At 40.1% G+C, this 19,407-nt stretch overlaps 1 protein-coding gene across 2 annotated transcripts in view; it reads right to left on the reverse strand.

Annotated features, from left to right (window-relative positions):
- Window positions 1–19,407, reverse strand: part of SRGAP1 (SLIT-ROBO Rho GTPase activating protein 1) — a 260,617-nt gene that overhangs the window by 27,535 nt on the left and 213,675 nt on the right. The window contains exons 11-15 of one of the 2 annotated variants that reach the window (XM_059403610.1): window positions 17,816–17,843; window positions 13,123–13,156; window positions 9,972–10,032; window positions 9,591–9,668; window positions 7,632–7,766 (exon numbers count right to left, since the gene is read on the reverse strand). In XM_059403610.1, coding sequence (XP_059259593.1) covers window positions 7,632–7,766; window positions 9,591–9,668; window positions 9,972–10,032; window positions 13,123–13,156; window positions 17,816–17,843 — 336 coding nt within the window. Of the gene's footprint in view, window positions 1–7,631; window positions 7,767–9,590; window positions 9,669–9,971; window positions 10,033–13,122; window positions 13,157–13,671; window positions 13,775–17,815; window positions 17,844–19,407 lie in introns of both variants that reach the window. The other variant, XM_059403611.1, reaches the window with a different exon arrangement.

A 19,407-nucleotide genomic window follows, 5' to 3' on the forward strand; every position in this document is an offset into this window, starting at 1 on the left:
GGCACACAAATATTTCTGAGCTCCAGAGATCAACGGGCAGTATTAAAGGTGAGTTTCCCAGTTTCAGGCCATTTTTAGGTTCATTGATAGGTTCTATCGATTTCAATGTAATAATCAACTGTGTGCTTGTGATAGTGTATGTGTGTGAATGAAAGGGAAAGAGAAAAACAGAGAGATGTTCTAGTACATTTAGATGAATTTTAGCTGAGCCTTGATGGGAGAGTTATCAGCTGCTCTCCCAAGTAAGAAATGAAATGCTTGCAAATCTTTCTAATAATCATTAATAGATTGAGTTCTGTGAATTAAACCATTATGTTCTTTCCTAGCTAAATAGCAACACTGTAGAAATAAATACATAGTGTTTCTCCTGCTGAATTACTGAGGTTAGTAAAGAAACACTCTTAGCTTAGGAAGCTTTACTTATTCAGTTCAGATACTAAGCCTGTTCCACATTTTTAAGGGTAAAAGTAATCCCTAGTATAAGGCATCAAAAAGAAATTTAGAATTCAGACAGAAACCATCATGTATGCAACAAAGCTTAAAGAATTTTTAGCAACGAAAACATACACGGGAGAACTAAAAAGAGAATTTGAAAGCTTTTTTCTTTTCTCATGAAACAGTTAGAAATGGGCAAATAGATTTATATACTAAAAGGCTCATTGTAATATTTTGTTTAACTGTAAAATCACTGGAAACAACCTAAGTCTCTAAAACTAGAAGACCATTAAGTGAAATAAAAGCCATTTAAATCTGTATTTTGAAAAATATTGATATGGGAAAATGTTAACAACATTACTAAATTTTAAAAAATGGCTTACAGGGGTGCCTGGGAGGCTCAGCAGGTGAAATGTCCAACTCTTGATCTCAGCTCAGGTCTTGATCTCGAGACTGTAAATTCAAACCCCATGCTGGGCTCCACACTGGACATGGAGCCTATTTTTTTTTTTTTTAAGATTTTATTTATTTATTTGACAGAGAGAGAAATCACAAGTAGGCAGAGAGGCAAGCAGAGAGAGACAGAGAGAGAGAGCAGGACGCAGGCTTCTCGCTGAGCAGAGAGCCTGATGTGGGGCTCGATCCCAGGACCCCAGGATCATGACCTGAACTGAAGGCAGAGGCTTAACCCACTAAGCCACCCAGGCACCCCTGGAGCCTGTTTTTTTAAAAAAGGCTTATAAAGAACCAATAGGAAGTGATACAATTTCTAATGAGATTTACTGAGATATAATTCATATATAATTCACACATATAAAGTCTACAGTTTTATGGCTTTAAAGTATATTATTCACAGTTGATCAATCACTACCTCAATCAGCTTTAGAATATTTTTTTTACCTCAAAAAGAAATCTCACATCCATTAGCAGTCACTTGGTATGATGCCCCTCTTATTAAAAGCACGTGGTTGTCGTATATCCATTCAATGGACAATTATTTGGCAATAAAATAAAGCTCTGATACATGCTACAATATGGGTGGACCTTGAAAACATGCTAAGGAAATGAAACCAGTTGCCAAAGACCACATTTTGTATTATTCCTTTTATAATATGAAATGGCGAGAATAGATAAATTTATAGAAAGTATATTAGTGGTTGCCTAGTGGGATGGGATGAGTAAATAGTGTATGTTTTTGCTAATTGGGGTTTTTTTTTTTTGGAGTAATAAATATGTTTTAATATTGATTGCGGTGATGACTTTTAGTTCTGTGAATATATTAAAAGCCACTGAGTTGTATACCTTCATGAATGAATTATATGGCACAAGAATTGTATCTCAATAAACTGCTTTATTTTTTAGATTTATTTACTTATTTCAGAGAGAGAAAGCTAGAATGAGTTGACGGGAGGAGTAGAGGGAAAGAATCTTCAAGCAGACTCCCTCCTGAGAGTGGCGCCAACCAGGGATCAGTGTTATGACTCATGAGATCATGACTTGAGCCAAAACCAAGAGTCAGATGCTTAATCAACTGGTACCCCACAATAAGCTGTTTTAAAAAGTCTGGGGCTCCTGGGTGGCTCAATCATTGAGTATCTGCTTTCAGCTCAGATCATAATCCTGGGGTCCTGGAATCGAGCCCTGCACCGGGCTCCCTGCTCGGCAGTAAGCCTCTTCTCCCTCTCCACTCCCCCTGCTTGTGTTCCCTCTCTCGCTGCATCTCTCTCATCAAAAGAAAGAAAGAAAGAAAGAAAGAAAGAAAGAAAGAAAGAAAGAAAGAAAATCTTAAAAAAACAAATAAATAAAAAGTACATAGGGATGGGGGCACCTGGATGGCTCAGTGGTTAAGCATCTAACTCCTGATTTTGGCTCAGGTCATGATCTCGGGGTTGAGAGATTGAGCCTCCCAATGGGTTCTGTGCTGGGCATGGAGCCTGCTTAAGATTCCCTCTCTCCTTCTCCCTTTGTCCTTCCTCTCTACTCTCTCCCTCTAAAAAAAAAGTACATAGGTATAAAAAACTTAAAAGTACATAGTATATGTATAGAAAAAACCTGGGAACATACTAAAAAGGCTTATATTATCTTTGTATAAGGAATTATAGATGGTTTGTTTTTCTATTTTATTTTCTAATTTTTCTACAGTGATCACACATTAATTGCATAATAAACAATTATTTTAAAAATGTGCTGATGGGCTATTTATGATTTTAAGAAATTATTGTTATTTTTAAGGTATGCTAATGGTATTATGGTATTATGGCTATGTTGTACAAAAAAAGAAAAGAATTCTCTTCTCCCAGAGATTCATACATACAGAGGAAGTGATGTGTCAGGGAGATGATGGAAGGGATAAAGGTGGGATAATTTTGTCCAAGAAATGAAAATTTTTAAAGTTAGGTGATTGTTTATACTGGGATTTATTATAATTTTCCGTATCTTTCTATAGAAGTTTGAAAATATAGATAATAAAAGAGTCAAAAAGAAGGTTGATGATGAGCAGAATGGACAGTACAGTTCCACTTTGGTTTTAGAAAAAGTTGTGTGTGCACATGAATACAAAAGGAGCAGAAGGAAATGCAACAAAATGGTGGTGTACACACACCATTGTCTTTGAGCAGGGGCATTACGTGGGACAGTCCTTTGTTCTATGTGCTTCCGTGCATTTTTCAAGTATCCTACAATACTATATGTTGATATCATGATGAATAAAAGAAAAGACCCTCCCAAAAAAGTTTCCTGGGGCTCAAGCAGTCATCTAGATAGTAACACATAAGGTAACGTTAAGGGCAAATGTGCCATCTGGGCTCATGGCCCTGCAGCAGCCGGGAAACACCACACATCACTTGAATAGCCGATCTAGGGAAAGTCCTTTGGACTTCTGCCCTAGGGAATCTCGAAGCCATGGTATATGTACATTCTGGAAGCTGACCAGGAATGTGTGGGCCTAACCTTGAGCATTTACAAAACCATTACAAAGTAGATGGCTTTAAAAAACCTACTTGGGTGAGAAACTGAGGCACTACCAAGTTTGTCATTTCAAATTTAGATTGCCCTGGAGTCCACTGGGTCTTTATCCATATTTGCAAGTTTCCAAAGAATGTAATATTTTGAAACATAAAAATGGCACAATAACAACTCATCACTCAAAAAAAAAAAAAATCTTTCCCCCAAAACTCCAAAAATAAGTAAATAAAAAGTAGTAGGTAACCAGAAACCTATGTAAACTTCTTTTGCTTTTTTAAGATTTATTTATTAATTTTAGAGAAAGGGAGAAGCAGATTCCTTGCAGAGCCCATAGTGGGGCTTGATCTTACAACCTAAGATCATGATCTGAGCTGAAATCAAAAGTTGGACACGCTTAACCTTAACTCACTGAACCACCCAGGAGCCCCAGAGACATATCCAAACTCTTAAAAAAGATGAAAGGGAAGATTTTTCTATACAAAGGAAATATCACATGAAATTATCTTAATAGGGAAAATCAATCCAATTATGGCAATGCTAAGAGAAGATGACACAGATTAAAAACAATCAACGTACATGGGACCTCTCTCCACTAGAATTTCTAAATCTTTGTGCTCCTATTACATACTAACTTAGACTGCATTTATTTGTAAATATCTTCACTCTCTTACTATTTTTAAACCTTCTGAAAGGCAAAAATCAAGTGTTTCAATCCCTAGAAGGTTTTACATATGGCAGGCAATTAATCAATGGTTCAAATGATCAAATAGTGTAATATCAATGAGAGGATATAATGATGAATGATGTACTATACCATATTCAAAGAATTTAATGAAAATCCAGAAAAAATATGGTATATCAGGGTCATAATGCCATGAGAAAATGCTTGCCTAGAGATAAATCAATAATAGCTAGAAATCCCCTCCTTTTTGAGAGATTAGATGTTGGAAGTAAAGGGGTCGTTATAAACAGTGTCATTCATTATGTGTCCTTTTTTTTTTTTAAAGATTTTATTTATTTATTTGACAGACAGAGATTACAAGTAGACAGAGAGGCAGGCAGAGAGAGAGAGAGAGAGAGAGAGAGAGAGAAGCAGGCTCCCTGCTGAGCAGAGAGCCTGATGCGGGACTCGATCCCAGGACCCCGAGATCATGACCTGAGCCGAAGGCAGCGGCTTAACCCACTGAGCCACCCAGGCGCCCTAACCTGAGGATTATTAATCCACTGTTTTAATATAGTGGGGATGTCTTTGCAACTTCTTCATTTGCACTGGTAGCAGTTCACTGCATGAAAAGAAAGATATTGCTGTAGATTTTCCATTGTTTTCCCTACGGTCTTCACATTTCAGTAAGCCTGACTCTTCCTTCCACTGTGAGACAGCTTGATATTGATTGTTAAGAAACATTTCATGTGCTGGGAAAAATCATGCTGGAAGCACCACAACTTCTACTAGCATCATTTCTAAATGCACGTGAGATAATTAGATCAAAGAACAGACTGTAAGTGACTAACGCAGGTGCTGGCATATATGATCTCAGATTATAGTGGGAGTAGTTGTAACCATTGTAATGATAGCTAGCAACATTGACTGGGGTTTACTGTGTGCCGGGCATGAAGCTAAATACTTTATATGAATTATTTCTTTTGTTCTTCACACAGACTTTATGAAATAGATAAAGCAACAGATATTCAGTAAGACTAAGTATTAATCTCTGCCCAAAGTGACAAAGCTAAGTGGAGAAGCTAGAATTTGAATCTTCAGCTTTCTGACTCTACGGTTCAGATTTTTATAACCACAATGGAGCAGTATTTCTCATCCAGTGAAAGCCTGAAGTGACTCTACAATACTCACAGACAAGGTATTCCGGTGCACTTTATCCTACTGGTGGTATATGTGAACATAAATGTTGATATATGTACCTAGAAAACCACGAAGCATTGTAGAGTGCTTATTATTTTTCCAGATTTAAGCTTTCTGGCTAGGATGTAAGGAAAAATCTCTGGACAAGACCAAAGGAGAATTCCAGAAGCATGACACCTCCTTTTCAGTTCTTTCCAGCTGGGTCACAGGCCTGCTGTGATGACTCAGGCTATGTAAGAGCCTTGGAATGGACACACAGGCACACTTCTGAATCCCCACAAGACATCAGGCTGTATAGGGTGGGGGTGGAGGGAATTATGACTGGGGAACTCATACCCAGCAAGACCCAGGATTTTAGGCATGAATGCCAACAAAAGAATTCTGGTAAAATTTTGGTGACCTTTAACAACTGTGGATTCTGTACTTACTAATGGACCTGGAATTAACTATGGCAAGTAGTAGGGCTACAAAACTGAGTAATCTATTAACATCTCACAGGCCTGTGGAGTTACCTGTGGGTATTTCATTGAACGTACTCTTTGCCATGCACTCTTCTTGGCACTTTACAGGTATCAACTTATTTAATTCTCACAGCCCTGTGATATATATAATAGTCTGTCCCCCCCCCTTTTTTTTTTTAAAGATTTTATTTATTTATTTGACAGAGAGAGATCACAAGTAGGCAGAGAGGCAGGCAGAGAGAGAGTGGGGGAAGCAGGCTCCCCGCAGAAAGGCTGATACGAGGCTCAATCCCAGGAACCTGAGATCATGACCTGAGCCGAAGGGAGAGTTCTCCCTTTTTTAATAGCTGATGAAACTCACATGCAGAGAGGTTAAGAAACTTGCCTAAGGTCACATAGCTGGTGAGCAATTTGGACTTCGGCTATTTAAGTTCAAAGCCTGCCTTCTTAACCTCTTCCCTGAATTCTCTCTTCAGCACATGGAGAAGAAGGGGTTAAAAACTGTAATGTGGGGTGTTAAGAAAAAATTGTAGACCTCCATACACAGTGGAATGTTCGTGGAGGAGTGACTAATTTTGCTAGGGGTGGCAGGGGTGGGGAGGGCCTGCTGGGAGGAGTGCCAGGTCAGCAAAGCCTTCACAGCAGATGTCAAATAGCTCTCCGGGACAGCAGACCAAACAGCGTGGGCAAAGGCATGGGGTGGGCGATGGCCTGGCACACTTGCTGCTTGCTACTGTTGATACATAAAGTAAAAAGGAGACGGGTGGCAGGAGATGAGTGTGCACAAAAGCAGGGAGCAGGGAGAGATCCAACAGAGGAAGAATTTGGTTCTGTGAATTGGTCATCCCCAGGAGTCTGTGTTCAGGTGGGACATACTGCAGTAGGTTTTAGAAGGGGGGGTGATGGGAGTCATATGACCAGATCTGTGCCGTTGGATCTCGCCGCAGTGTGAAGGATGAAATGACGCGGAGGATGGGGGTGCTGGGAAGAGAGGGCAGAGCCTAGAAGGAGGGGCTGACTCCACCTAGGAGACTATTACTAGCAAGCCCAGTGAGAAGCTGGTGATGGCACTGGTGAGGAAGCATGAGCTGGGAAAGTTTTGAGGATTGGAGGCTGAATGGTAGGAAAGCAGGGTGGGAAAGTTTTTAGGGGAAAGCTTGATCCGTATTCTTGTTCTCCTCTCTGTGTGATCTGGGTCAGCTCCAGACCCCTGCCTGGGAAGTGGGGCTTAAAAAGGCACTGCATTTTCAGCTGTTTGGAACTCAATGTAGTTAATAACTAATTCCAGGTATTATGACTTTCACCTTCTTTCCTATAGTGTGAAAAGCCTCCCTGAATAAAACAGTAATGCTTTATTTGCTGATGATGATCGGTTTCATGATGTGTCCTACATAGTCCCATAGCAGCTCTGCCTATTCGCGGGGGATGCCCAGTGACAGATAATTACCACCTGCTTCTCTGCATTGTACTAATGATCATGGATCTCATTTTACCTTAGCTCTGAAGGGACTGACAGTCAAAGATGGGAAAATTGCTACACTCCTAAGATTGGTGGAGAAAACCAAGGACCAAAAGCCAAACAGAAGTTATGTTCCATGCTTGCAACTTCCTGTTCTGCCTAAGCTGGTTGGCACCTGCCTTTCTGCTTTATTCCAGCCACTAAGTGGGAAACTCTTGGGCTCTAAGGAGCTGCTGACGTTCAGGAGTGAAGCCCACTCAGCAGAGGGTGAGGCCGCAGCTGGGAGGATGACTCATGTTGGATCCAGAAAGAAAACAAATGGTCTCGAAGATGTGGTGGTAATGGGGTAATAGTAAGGGGGAGGATATGTGGTGAGGGCTCCCTGCCTTTTCCAGGAAATTGGTTAGTGAGACAATTCTGGTGCTAAAAGACTTAAAAAAAATCCACTTACTGATACAAGAAATCAGATCATTAAATCTTTCCTTAGGAAAGAGGGGGTTTTCCAGCCCACGGAAATAGAGCTTCAGAACGCCAGCCACTGAGTTAATATCATGGTTACTCTGGTCATCAGCTAAAGGGTTTTCACCTACAAAAAAAGAAAAAAATTAGTTACATGCACAGTGCTTTTCTTTTTTTTTTTTTCTGAACAAAAATATGTTTCTATACGCACACATTGCTATATATACATGTATCTTTTAATTACACTTTATGAAAGATTATATAGTACTAAAATTAAAAGTAATTCGTTTAGATATTCCAACCCATGTTTAACCTAAAAATAGTTGGCTAAAATAAAGCTTTTAAAAATCTTAATGCTACCAAATAATCCCTTACGAGTTACCCAAATCTTAAAATAAAGTATTGTGGGACATCAAGTTAAAAATCTAATCTTAGCTTGACATGAATGCAAATAGGACATTCTCTGTTTTTTATCCTACTGGGAAGAAGATACCATATAGACACAATATCAGAAATAGTATAGGATGCACCTAATTGTGAATGCCTACAATTAAATTAAAGTTTCCTGAAGTGGCCTGGGGGCGTTCACAGCACATTGGAAAGCTGCATTTGGCAGTGGGAGATTTGGAAATCAGACAGAGGGATCTGAAAATGTACTCTTAATTGTACCAAGGGACTTTTATAAAAAATAAAAACTTAAAAAATGTATCACAAATATGAAATTATGTTATTTTTTTATGGCAAACAGTTTTAAGATGTACATAACTGACATGGCTTTCCACACCCCTGAGAATTAAATTGAGATAAAATCTTTGAGAAATTCAACACAATATGCAGCCTTAAATCAAACTCTATTTTTTTATTCACAGGTCTGTTCTAAAGTTCAACAAAAATTGTATATTTTAACTTTTTTTTTTGCCTCTTGGGCAGGAAACTGATGCTTTATACATTTCAACTTATGCTGAAGATGGTTCCTGTAAGAGACTTGGATCACTTTGCTGCTGAGAGGGGAGGCTGCTCTGCTCTACACATCCTATCAGTCAGAGAACTTGGAACAGGAAAAACAATTTGGATCCAAGTTTACCTCTTCCACCAAGCTTTGAAATATTCAAGGGCTCCCTGCCCAGGAAAAAGGGACAGAGAGAGAGAGAGAAGGTTGCCCTGTCTGTATGCCATGATGCCCCTCACTCTGTGGCCAAGCAGAGGAAGGAAGGTACACATGTATCCCGGAGTAGACATGATAGAAATCATTATAATTGAGGCACGTTAATAAATAAGAGCCATCCCTACAGATGATGATGATTCACTGATAATACCTAATCCTCACCCTGATCCTGGAATTCTGCAGGTAATGAAACCGAGGCCAAAGTAGGAGACGATTAACTTGGCCGAAATCAAACAATTAGTCACTAGGAGAGTGATTTGATTCTGGCTCTGCCTAACACTACAGTGTATGGTTTTGCTAATTATAAGGTGCAAAGTAACAGTTCAGTAGGATTTATTTGACAGCCAATGATCAAGAGTTCACTACCTGCTAAGGTCCCAGGGAAGGAGTCTGGGGATGGTAATAAGAGGAAGGAGAGCATTCCCGACATGCAGTAGGGATGAGTCACCTCCAACACCTGCTAGGTAGGCTCGGGGCTATCCTGCCGCTCTTCCAGTACCTTCTCATGGGTTCTCATGCCACCTTTCACACACATGCTGAGAATGATCAATGCCCGTCCTAAACCAAGATACCAAGCTCCTATGCTGTTCTATACTTGATAACAAGGTCTTATGATTTTGGCTTCATTTCTCAGCTATGCTAAATAGATTCTTAAATCAACATTTAAAATGAAGTGAATGCAAAGAGAAAGATTTTGAGGATCTACAGAACGAGTATGCCACTTCACTTGAGAGCAGCTGATGGCTTTTTAACATGGCTTGTGTGTGGGTATAGACATACAATTACCTCTCTCAAATGAATTTTTAATATCATTGACCTCCACCTGGGAACCAGACACTCTGAAAATCCCCTGATGCTGAAGACCTAAAAAGAACAGAAGAGGAAAAGGATGAAAAATCCCATCACAACCGTTAGGTCCCTCTTTCCCCAATAATCAAATGTTAAATGAAAAGACACATCTACTATACTCCTAGTGATTATTACTTTTTAAGTAAGAATTTCAGGGGCACCTGGCTGGCTCAGTTGGTGGAACATGTGACTCTTGATCTCAGGGTTATGTGTTCAAGCCCCATGTTGGGTGGAGAGATTTCTTAAATAAATAAATCTTAAAAAAAAAAAAAAAACAACCCAAAAAACAAAATAAGAATTCCATAGTTTATGGCTTACCATAGAGGTTGATGAACCGAATACAGCTTTCCACAATGAGAGGGATAATCTGTCCTGAGTCCTGGGTAAAGAGATGGAAACCAGTTAACCACAGAGAGGCATAAATCACACATTAAAGTTCAGAGTTTAGCCCTAATTCAAGAGGGCTTTTTTTACTCTTTTTGATGATCATTTCCAACTCCCCCCTCGAAAATCTTCCACTAAGGCCAAAAATAAAACCATATTTAATCAATCTCGTTCTGGAGCAAACCACATTCAATACATTTATTGCAATCCTGTTTCAGTGTCCTCTGAGATGTCAAAGTGAATTCATCTCTTTTACTTACACGGAGGCTCATGTATCAAAGTGAAAACATGAATTGCTCCTCTTTTTAAGGGTTATTTATATAAGTAATTAATCTAATGGACCTAAAGAAAACTCTGTGTATTCTAACCACGGCATCTTAGGATTGACTGGCCATACCGGTCACTACACACAGCCTTTCAGACATGCCGGGACCCTCTTGGTGACATCCCCAGAGTACACCGTTGGGATGACAGATGCATGACAGGAGGTCTGTCTTCTAGATGATCATAATGTGTTACATATTTGTTTGGTTTGCATCAGAACTTACTCATCCTTACAGATTTCTCGTTATTTTTACATGTTTTAAGGATTATGAAAAAAATGGCCCAAATGCACGTCCCATTAGACCCCATTTTCTGAGGAAGGGGCAGTTTTGTGGCCCCTTTCCCTATATCTTGTAATAGAGTCAGTGCACTCTGCTGAACAAGTGTGAATTCTGGAAATGTTTTAAAACACATGTAGGATGATAGGTGAGATGAAGGAGCTGCCGGGGTCACAGTTAATTATGCACCAATGCCATGCACTCCAAGTGGTTAAAGACAGGTACCGACTGTGGAGTTAATGCTCATATACGTTCAAAGGCTCTGCTCTTTCAGGAATTAGAGCTTTACAGGAAACGTGGAGGTTCAGAATGATTAGCAGACATCAGGTACTAATGCATGAGGAATTTTATTCTGAACCGCACGAAGAATTGGGTTATCTTAATATATGAAAACAATTCAGAATCTACTAACTTTTCCAAATAAGCAACAGGGGAAGGATTGGGGATAATGCAGCGGAGCCTTAAACTCTTAACTATTCTTAGGATGGCTCATACAGTTCTTGAGGAAGAGTTTTAGTTTAGGTTTTAAGACCATCTAATCAGTGTGTGAACCAGTTAGTGCTTCAGTCACTTCTGGAGACTGTATCAAGTTTCTCTAATTAGTTATTTTGTTTGTTTGTTTTAGGGACGTACACTTTATTAATTTCTTAGAGAAGGTCCTTAAGACTAAAAATTCTTTAGTGTGGACTAGTTGGCTCAAAAATAGCGACGTAATTACACCAACACTTACTGTGAGGGGATATTTCTTTAAAATACAAGTGTGTTTTAGGGGAGGTAAACTTTATATGACCGTTTCACTTAACACTGTAATCTAAAAGAGCAACAAATATTTAAATGTAAGTGATAAAAGGAGAATATTAGTTTGCACCTCTGATGAACTTAGTATTAAAACAAAAAGAAAGAATAAAATGTTATTAAAAGAAAAATGTTTGCACTAAGAAAGTTCTAAATAAAAATGCCTTAAGTTTTCATATTATTTAAAAAACATTTTCGTCTTTATATTTCCTCAAGATAATCACTAATCTTTTGTTTAATGTCAGTATTTTATTTGGATACAATGAATTCTATGGTCAAAAAGTAATAAGTGTGTATGTGTTTTAATTTGATTTCATGGATGCCAGATGCTTTTGTAGAAAATAGTTTACAAGAAGTGAAACAATGGGCTGTGCTCCACCCACTATTCAAACAAACAAACAAGAATTAAAAAAACCAATCCCTTTGTACCTCAGTTTCCCCCTGGGAAAAAGGAAAAATGGTTTGCTCTTGCTTTCTCACAGTGATATTGTGGGGATCTCGAGTGATGGAGCACTTTCCAGAGGGCAGAGATCTCTGTCTCCACTGTTTTACTGCTATGACCGAAGGTTCTTTAATATGCCATCTGGGACCTGGAAGAGCTCACCTAAGTGCATTTCCCAGGATAACTGGTTTACTCCTTCTTTAGTCCCTAAATTTGGTTTCTGTTAACTGTTCTTAATGAAAAATCTTTTAAAAATATAATATGAGCTGTCCTGTTATCTTCAGCAGTCATTCTTGTACTGTGTTATCAAATAGAACAGAATCATACCCTTGTTTCTTTGAGCTTTTCTCTGTTTTCTCTGCCAGACCATCAGCTGCATATCTTGGTGCTTTCATCTAATCTTTATCTTCCCTTCTCTCCAGCTAATTTGCCCCTGCTTATAAGCCTTGGGCTGGGAAGCTAGCTAATCAAGTCTGACAATAATTTTATATTAAATTAGAGCCAAGAAGGCTCTTTGGAGGCTGATGGCAGTGGGTTTGTGATGGCAATTTAGGTTGTCCAGTGGCTTTTCACTTAATGCCAAGGTTAGGGCTCATTTTCAAGGCTGCCAGAGGCCCTCAGTCTCTGTGTGTGTGTGTGTATGCACGTACGTGTGTATGTGTCTGTCCATGTGAATATGACACACACACACACACACTTTTTAACCATTAGTGCCCGTATTCGATAGAAGATCAGTCTTTAAAGAAACTAAGACATCTATAACATATTATTAAGGGAATCATGAATGATGAGGTTTTTTACACAAATTTAGTCTTCAGGAACACTGGAATCCATGACATAAAATGTTAGGTACAAAAGAGAAAGAAAGCTCTTCTCTTTTTTGTGCAATTTATTTGAGGGTCTTTAATCCAGTATTAATTTGGCATTTAACACTGACTTCCCTTAACGAAAGCCCTTGACTCAAATTTGGTACAACTGTCAAACATGTAATGTAAATACTGTTTATCTGCTTTTGCTAGAAGAGGCAACTCCTCTTAAATCAGTGTTCAAATTTCTGTACCTCTTTTCTATAGCAGATAGGTAGGAATCCATAAACAGTAAAGCTTATTTTTCAACCTGATTTCCAACTGCAAACATTTTTCTTTCAAAGACCTTAAAAATCCAATTAAAGCCAAGCATGATTATGATTTGAAAATGATATCAAGAGCAAAAGAGGCTGTGGCCTCCCCTCCCTGCAGCACTATACCTGATGTCTCGCGTGTGAGTTCCTTCGTCCTCGGCTAGAAGCATTATCAGAGGTACAGGGTGAAAAAGAAGACAGAGTAAACACAGCAGAGATCCAAGATACAGACCGCAGGGTCTTACCATTTCTCCAATATAATGAATTCCTCAAGTCACAGGAAATCCAAACTCTAGCCGTGCTTCAGAGATCCCCTAACAATGTACTTTAAAAATAGATTCTGTGCCATCTAATTTGCACAAAGTAAAAATAAAATATTTTATCAGGTAAGCTCTTTTCCTTTTTGCCCAAATTATGGCTTTTTTATTTTTTTTAAGAAAGAAAGAGGGCTTACTTTTTTGCCAACATAATACTCACATGTATTTCCTTCTCTGAAGGCAAGCAAACCAAATATTCTTTCCTCTCTGACTTCAGGAAATATTATATTGATTTTCTGGGAAAGCGAAGAGCCCCAGGACAGACTTGGACATAATGACCTGCCTCCTTTTATGAGAGGCTGAGACCATTATAGGAAGAAGCGTGGAGATCAGCCACCCAGATGGCTGGTGCCAGTACCTTGACGAATGTTTCCAAATCCCCATTAAACAACTTAGCATTATACTGTGAGCGGGGTCTGGACTTCCTGTGTTTCTGGGGCTTAGGGGGAACATTTGGAGGCCTAAGGGAAGGGAATATGATTACTGAGCATGGCAGAAATCAAACAATGAATGAAATACCCATAGGTCACAGCAAAATCACAAAACAGGATTTCTTGTGTGCCCCCTTCACCTCCCCCCCCGCCCATGGGGGAAAAGAGTCCTTCCCCTTTCCCATTTATTTACTTTTACTTATGTCATCAAAAATGATACAAACTATTCCTCAGACGACCCTTTTCTTGTATACTGCATATGACATTTGTTTGCTAGTTTGTTTAAAAATGGAATTGTGAGCTATCTGGCCAAGTGTTACAAACTTGACCAGCTTATGAGTCACACGGAAGACACAATGAGTCATAAAAATCTGGGCTCTCGATAAATCCCAATGTAAGAAATTAAATATAATATTTTTAGTTACAACATAATTCGTCAATGCAAGTAACGTCACATCTGTTCAATAGTCCTCAGATATTAATGCGGTTTTAGTTTATGCAAAAGTAAGTAATTAATGGGGTCACAAGTGAAAAATGAGTTTGGTTCCAATGCTTTCTCGGGGAGGAGGTAGATACAGGCTCATATGAATGATTATTTCTTTATAACGAACTATCTCATCGCTTCAATATTTGTAGAGCATTAGCACATGTCCTTTATTCTGCTTTGGACTCTCCATCTCTAGTCTATTTGCTCTGGTGGCTGCGCCAGTCTAACACACACACAACCAGTGCTCCACCTGCTCCCCTTAGACCCTGTAGCTTCTTGCTCTGTTGTCGAGAATCAGGGCCTCTTCTGTCCTCTTCCTTTAGAGCAAAGATGTCACAAGTATCTGACTCAGCTTCTGCAACTGTACTGAATGGGACACAGGGAGGGAGAGTCCCAGGACCGCTCTTCAGATATTCCAATTTTAACTCCTTCATGGGAAGGCTTACAGGAGGGTATGCGTCACACTTGAAAATTGGGTAAGCCCTTTGTTATGCTGCAAACTGTCTAGAAAGAATTACTTTTTCAGTTCATTGATGTTCAGAAAGGCCAGGTTAGAAACAAAATCCCAAGGACATGAGGAAGCCTGACTAGATTCATAAGAGATTACCATAATCTGGAGTTATCAAGAGAGGTAGGGGAGCAAACCTGACAGGCTTCCACAGTCGGATTCTAGGACTCAGCTAGTAGGTGGGCTCCAGGGATTAACAGGGTGTACTGTGAGCAGCACCCAAAGTCCCACATGCTTGAGAGGTTAAGAGGAATTTTTTCAAGAGTCCAGAGGTGAATATGGAAACTTCCACTAGGCAGTATGCCATGGCCTGTTGAAATTTCTGAAACCTCTTTTATATACTGATTCTGGGATATTCACAGAAGGATTTGGTGGGCATAAAAACCAGAACAACTACCCACCAAGGAGTTTAACCTTATGTGCTTGATTTCATCCAATCTTTTCATTACTTTGTAAGTATTTTTAAAAGATTTTTAAAAATAATTAATTTGTTTTAGGGGGTGAAGGGGAGGGCCAGTGGGAGAGGGAAGAAAGAGAGCCTCGAGCAGACTCTACACTCGGCACAGAACCCAACTCTGGGCTCGATCTCGCCACCCCGAGATCACGACCTGAGCCGAAACCAAGCATCAGTGCCCAACCAAATGCACCCCCCAGGTGCCCCTCATTATTTTACAAGTGTTTTAAACTGTAGACTTTATTTTTATTCAGGTATGGTGAGGCCAACAGATCAGAAGCAAACACCACTGAAAGGACAGTTTACTACCCACACTGCCCAAAGGGAGGGGGCAGGCTACTCTGCAGGGGAGGGGTTCATGGGGAAGCACCAGGGTCAATTGGGAGGCAGAGGGAGTACAGGCAGTGCTGTGGTCTCCATGGGAAGGAAGGGGTGAGGGAGGGTAAGCAGGTTTAGGACTGTCTAGGTTGAATAAGTTTGGTGGGCTCTGGGGAATAGGGGTTGTCTGGGACTTGGCTTTGTGGTGATCAGGGAAGGGGGAGAGTGACCTTGAACGTGAAAACCCAAAAAAGGACGGTAAAGGATGCAGCTGATGGTATAGGTCTGGACTGGTGGGTCTGCACAAAAAAGGCATACTTGTGAGCCTGACCTTTACTATTTCTTGGAGGGAGTGGTAGTCTCTCCAAGGTCAGAAGGGCCCCAAGATAGCAAAGCATCTGACAGAAAAACCAGAAAACACGGTTATTACAAGGTCCAGCAGAGCTGCACACTTGGTGACGTTGGGAGCCATTGACAAAGTTAAGAGGGTAAGAACAAAGGCTCATTTCATGTGGTCACCAACTGTGGGACAAGCAAACCTTGTAGCTAGAGCCAAAGCCCCCTAAGTAGAGCTAGATTATTGTTCCTGCATGATGGAGAGAAGCAGCGTAGCTCCTCGCTGGGGCAAATGAGGACATGTCTTTTGAGTTGTCTACCAGAAGCCTGCAAGTTGCCTCTCCTGTCGATTCTAAAGTATGAGGCAAATGCAACAAGACAACCATATTGAGAAAAACCTGACAGGAAAACAAAGTGCCCAGGCGCTTATTAAAGTCCTTTTGGAGGCAGAGGCCGAAAGCCATAGGCCCCCGATGGCTCTGACTTTACTAGGCACACATTTGGTGAACAGAATCAGGGCTGTGCCACCCAACACTTGAACAGTATGACACGCGCTGGTTTGCTGGCTACCACACAGCCTGCCTGCCCATGTGGATGAGAGGAAGTCCGAGTCAGGTTGATGTGTGTATCTAGTCTGTTGGGCTGTGACGGTTCTCACTGCAAATTCATGTATTTGCATTTCCTTTTAAAAAGAAATTTTTTTTTCTTGAAGTGCTTTATGTTCATTATAATATAGAGACAAAAGTAAAGCAGTTGACAGCCCAAAGAGATGATATATATGAAAAAAGCTCCATCAACTACATCTTACTATGAAGAAGTAACACTCCTCTTTGTCACTGACACAGGGAAGAAAGAAACCTCGGTGTTTTCCATGAGGTTTAGGCAAGTCAGTAGCTGTATCTTTCTAGTTGGTTCACCAAGAAGAGAGGCTTCCTTTTGGATAAACTGCCCGGTACAGACAACAGAGCTTTGAAAGTCAACTTGCCAATTACCGCAACACACACACACACACACACCCATCAGTGTTCTAAATGCCTCTCACCTCAAAGAGAGCTCAACTTCAAGAGTGCAAAGTCTAGCTGTGTCCATTATAATAGTTCCTGGCTCTCACACAAAGGCTGGCACAGAAAAATAAAAGTTGCAAACTTTCCCCAACCCAAATCAGAATCTCTTCCCTAAAAGGCTTTTCTTTCTCAGAGGTGGCTTCGAAATCCCTTTACGAATGAAAAAGGGGGGGGGTGCAATATGGTGTAATATTAAAAATTAAATCTTTAGGGGCACCTGGGTGGCTGAGTGGGTTGGGCCTCTGCCTTTGGCTTGGGATCCCAGGGTCCTGGGATGGAGACCCGAGTTGGGCTCTCTGCTTGGCGGGGAGCCTCCCCTCGCTCCCCACCCCCGCCCGCCTCTCTGCCTACCTGTGATCTCTGTCAGTCAAATAAATAAATAAATAAATAAATCTTAAAAAAAAAAATAAAAAACAAACTTAAATCTTTAAAGTGAACCAAAAAGGGGTAAGCAGCTAAAATCCCAAGTATTGGTACGGTTCTAAGTTCTATATGACATAAGGAAAAGTAGGAGCAGAAAATAACTGATCATGCTTTCTATTTGCTAACACAGTAGATATGCACATAACGTTGCTTGTTAAATTAAATGATCAAATCAGACTATTTCTAGAAACTGAAAGTATTTTGGATTAGATAAACCAAGCCCATTCGATTTAGGTCTTTCTGAAGCAGTCTACCATTAAAGAGCTTTACAATTACACTGGGAAACCCTCAGATCTGCTGGAGCAAATCTGGTTTTGTGAGAACCCCAAAGATTTCATGTTACTATTGTCTATTGAGTCAAAATGATCTACCATGTTCATTAACAAAATTGGTTCATTCTTGCAGCACTGAATGGTTGCTTGTTGTTAAGGGGAAAGAAAAAAAGGATGAGAAATAGAGTTGTGATAAAATATTTTCCTACCTTGTAGTCATATACTCAGCTCTATGACCTGCAGGGAAAAAAAAAAAAAAAGTAAATGGAATGGAATCCGTGGAATGCACTTGGTAACCTGTCCCTTACTTTAAGATGCTGAGTTTGTAATAACTTACACATTTTATGGTGGAAAGCACGAGGATAGCATATCATAAGAGACAAATAATTTGAAGTAAACATTTCATAAAACCTATACTTAAAATGTAATAAATCCTATAGATTGGAGAAAAATGTTTCACTTGGCAATTTGAGGAAGGGATATTTGTTACTCAGGAAACATGGAACAGCTGCTTGATCTTAACTAAGGTTAACAAAGAAATACAGATAAAATACATCCAAGGTTCGAATATTAGTTGTTTCCTCTGTCTTGACTGATACTTGGGTTAGAAGGTGGTCAAATTAGGGTGGGGAAACTCAATTTCCTTTATATTAAGTTGGTGTTCTTTCTATAATATATAGTAAGGTGAGAAGTTGCATTTATAATCAGAAATGACACTGGCAGATATTAAGGACATTAAATTATGCTACATTCTACAACCTGTAAGGTAATAGCCTTTCAAAGTTCCCTGCCACCTACAACAAGAGTTTCTTGTATATTCAGGCTTTCTTGGCTTGTTTTAAACACCGGCTCTGCATTTCTGTTGTGCTCCTACAATCTGTGCTAATTCCAAGTGAGAAGGGGGCCTGTGGTTGCTGTCTGCTCTTTCTCATGTTTCCGGTGGAACTGTGGGAGGGGTGTGCAAGAGGGAACCATTTCACCGGTTTGTTTGCAAATAAACAAACAGTTTGACCTGTTTCTGAAACAGCCTGAAGCTACAGCTACCAGAGAAAGGTCACATTGCAGCACAAACAGGTACACCCATCCCATCCCATCATAGTGCAGTGATTCCGATTCGCAGAAGGCCAGGATAACATTTGTAGAGAGAGTGGTCTTGCTGGAAATGTTGAATGCACCTTCCCAGGCAACAGAGTCTTTTACTCTATTATCTGCTTTTGAAGTGCAAGTAAAGAAGGATTTGATTAATGCTCTATTTGTAAAAGGGGTGGAGGTGACAGTTAATGCCAGAGAATACCTTCCTTAGCCCAGACTCAGGCCTCTGTAGGTCTACTAGAAGCCATGCTGGGCCCTGACTTGAAGTGGGGGGTGGGAGGAAAGGGGAAAAATATTTAAAAAATAGAACCCAGTTCTATCGATTTTTTAACTCGAACTCTCTTCCCTCTTTTGGCCTTTTGCTATTTTGAGGGACAAGAAAAGTAGAAGGTGGACAGAGAACCCCAGAATAATTTCTAGCTGTTCTTAAGTATGAGAGATGGTCTGCTAGAAAGTGGTGTCTTCTGGGATATCCTTCGGCAGGAAGCTGGCTGGACAGGGTTAAAGCACAGACACAAGACAGGGCTGGAGATTAAGATTTGATGGTTACCACCATTTAGGTTGTTCTGGGGCCATGGGACCTAGCTAAGATCATGCACAGGGAGTCAGGAAAATGAGCGAAAGGTTGAGGACAGAGAAACTAGCAGGTTTGTGCTGTACTGTATTCTGTCATGCTACAAACTTTATTATCACAGAAGTATGACGTCAA

Source organism: Mustela nigripes, chromosome 6, assembly GCF_022355385.1.
Source record: "Mustela nigripes isolate SB6536 chromosome 6, MUSNIG.SB6536, whole genome shotgun sequence".
Lineage (NCBI taxonomy): Eukaryota > Metazoa > Chordata > Mammalia > Carnivora > Mustelidae > Mustela > Mustela nigripes.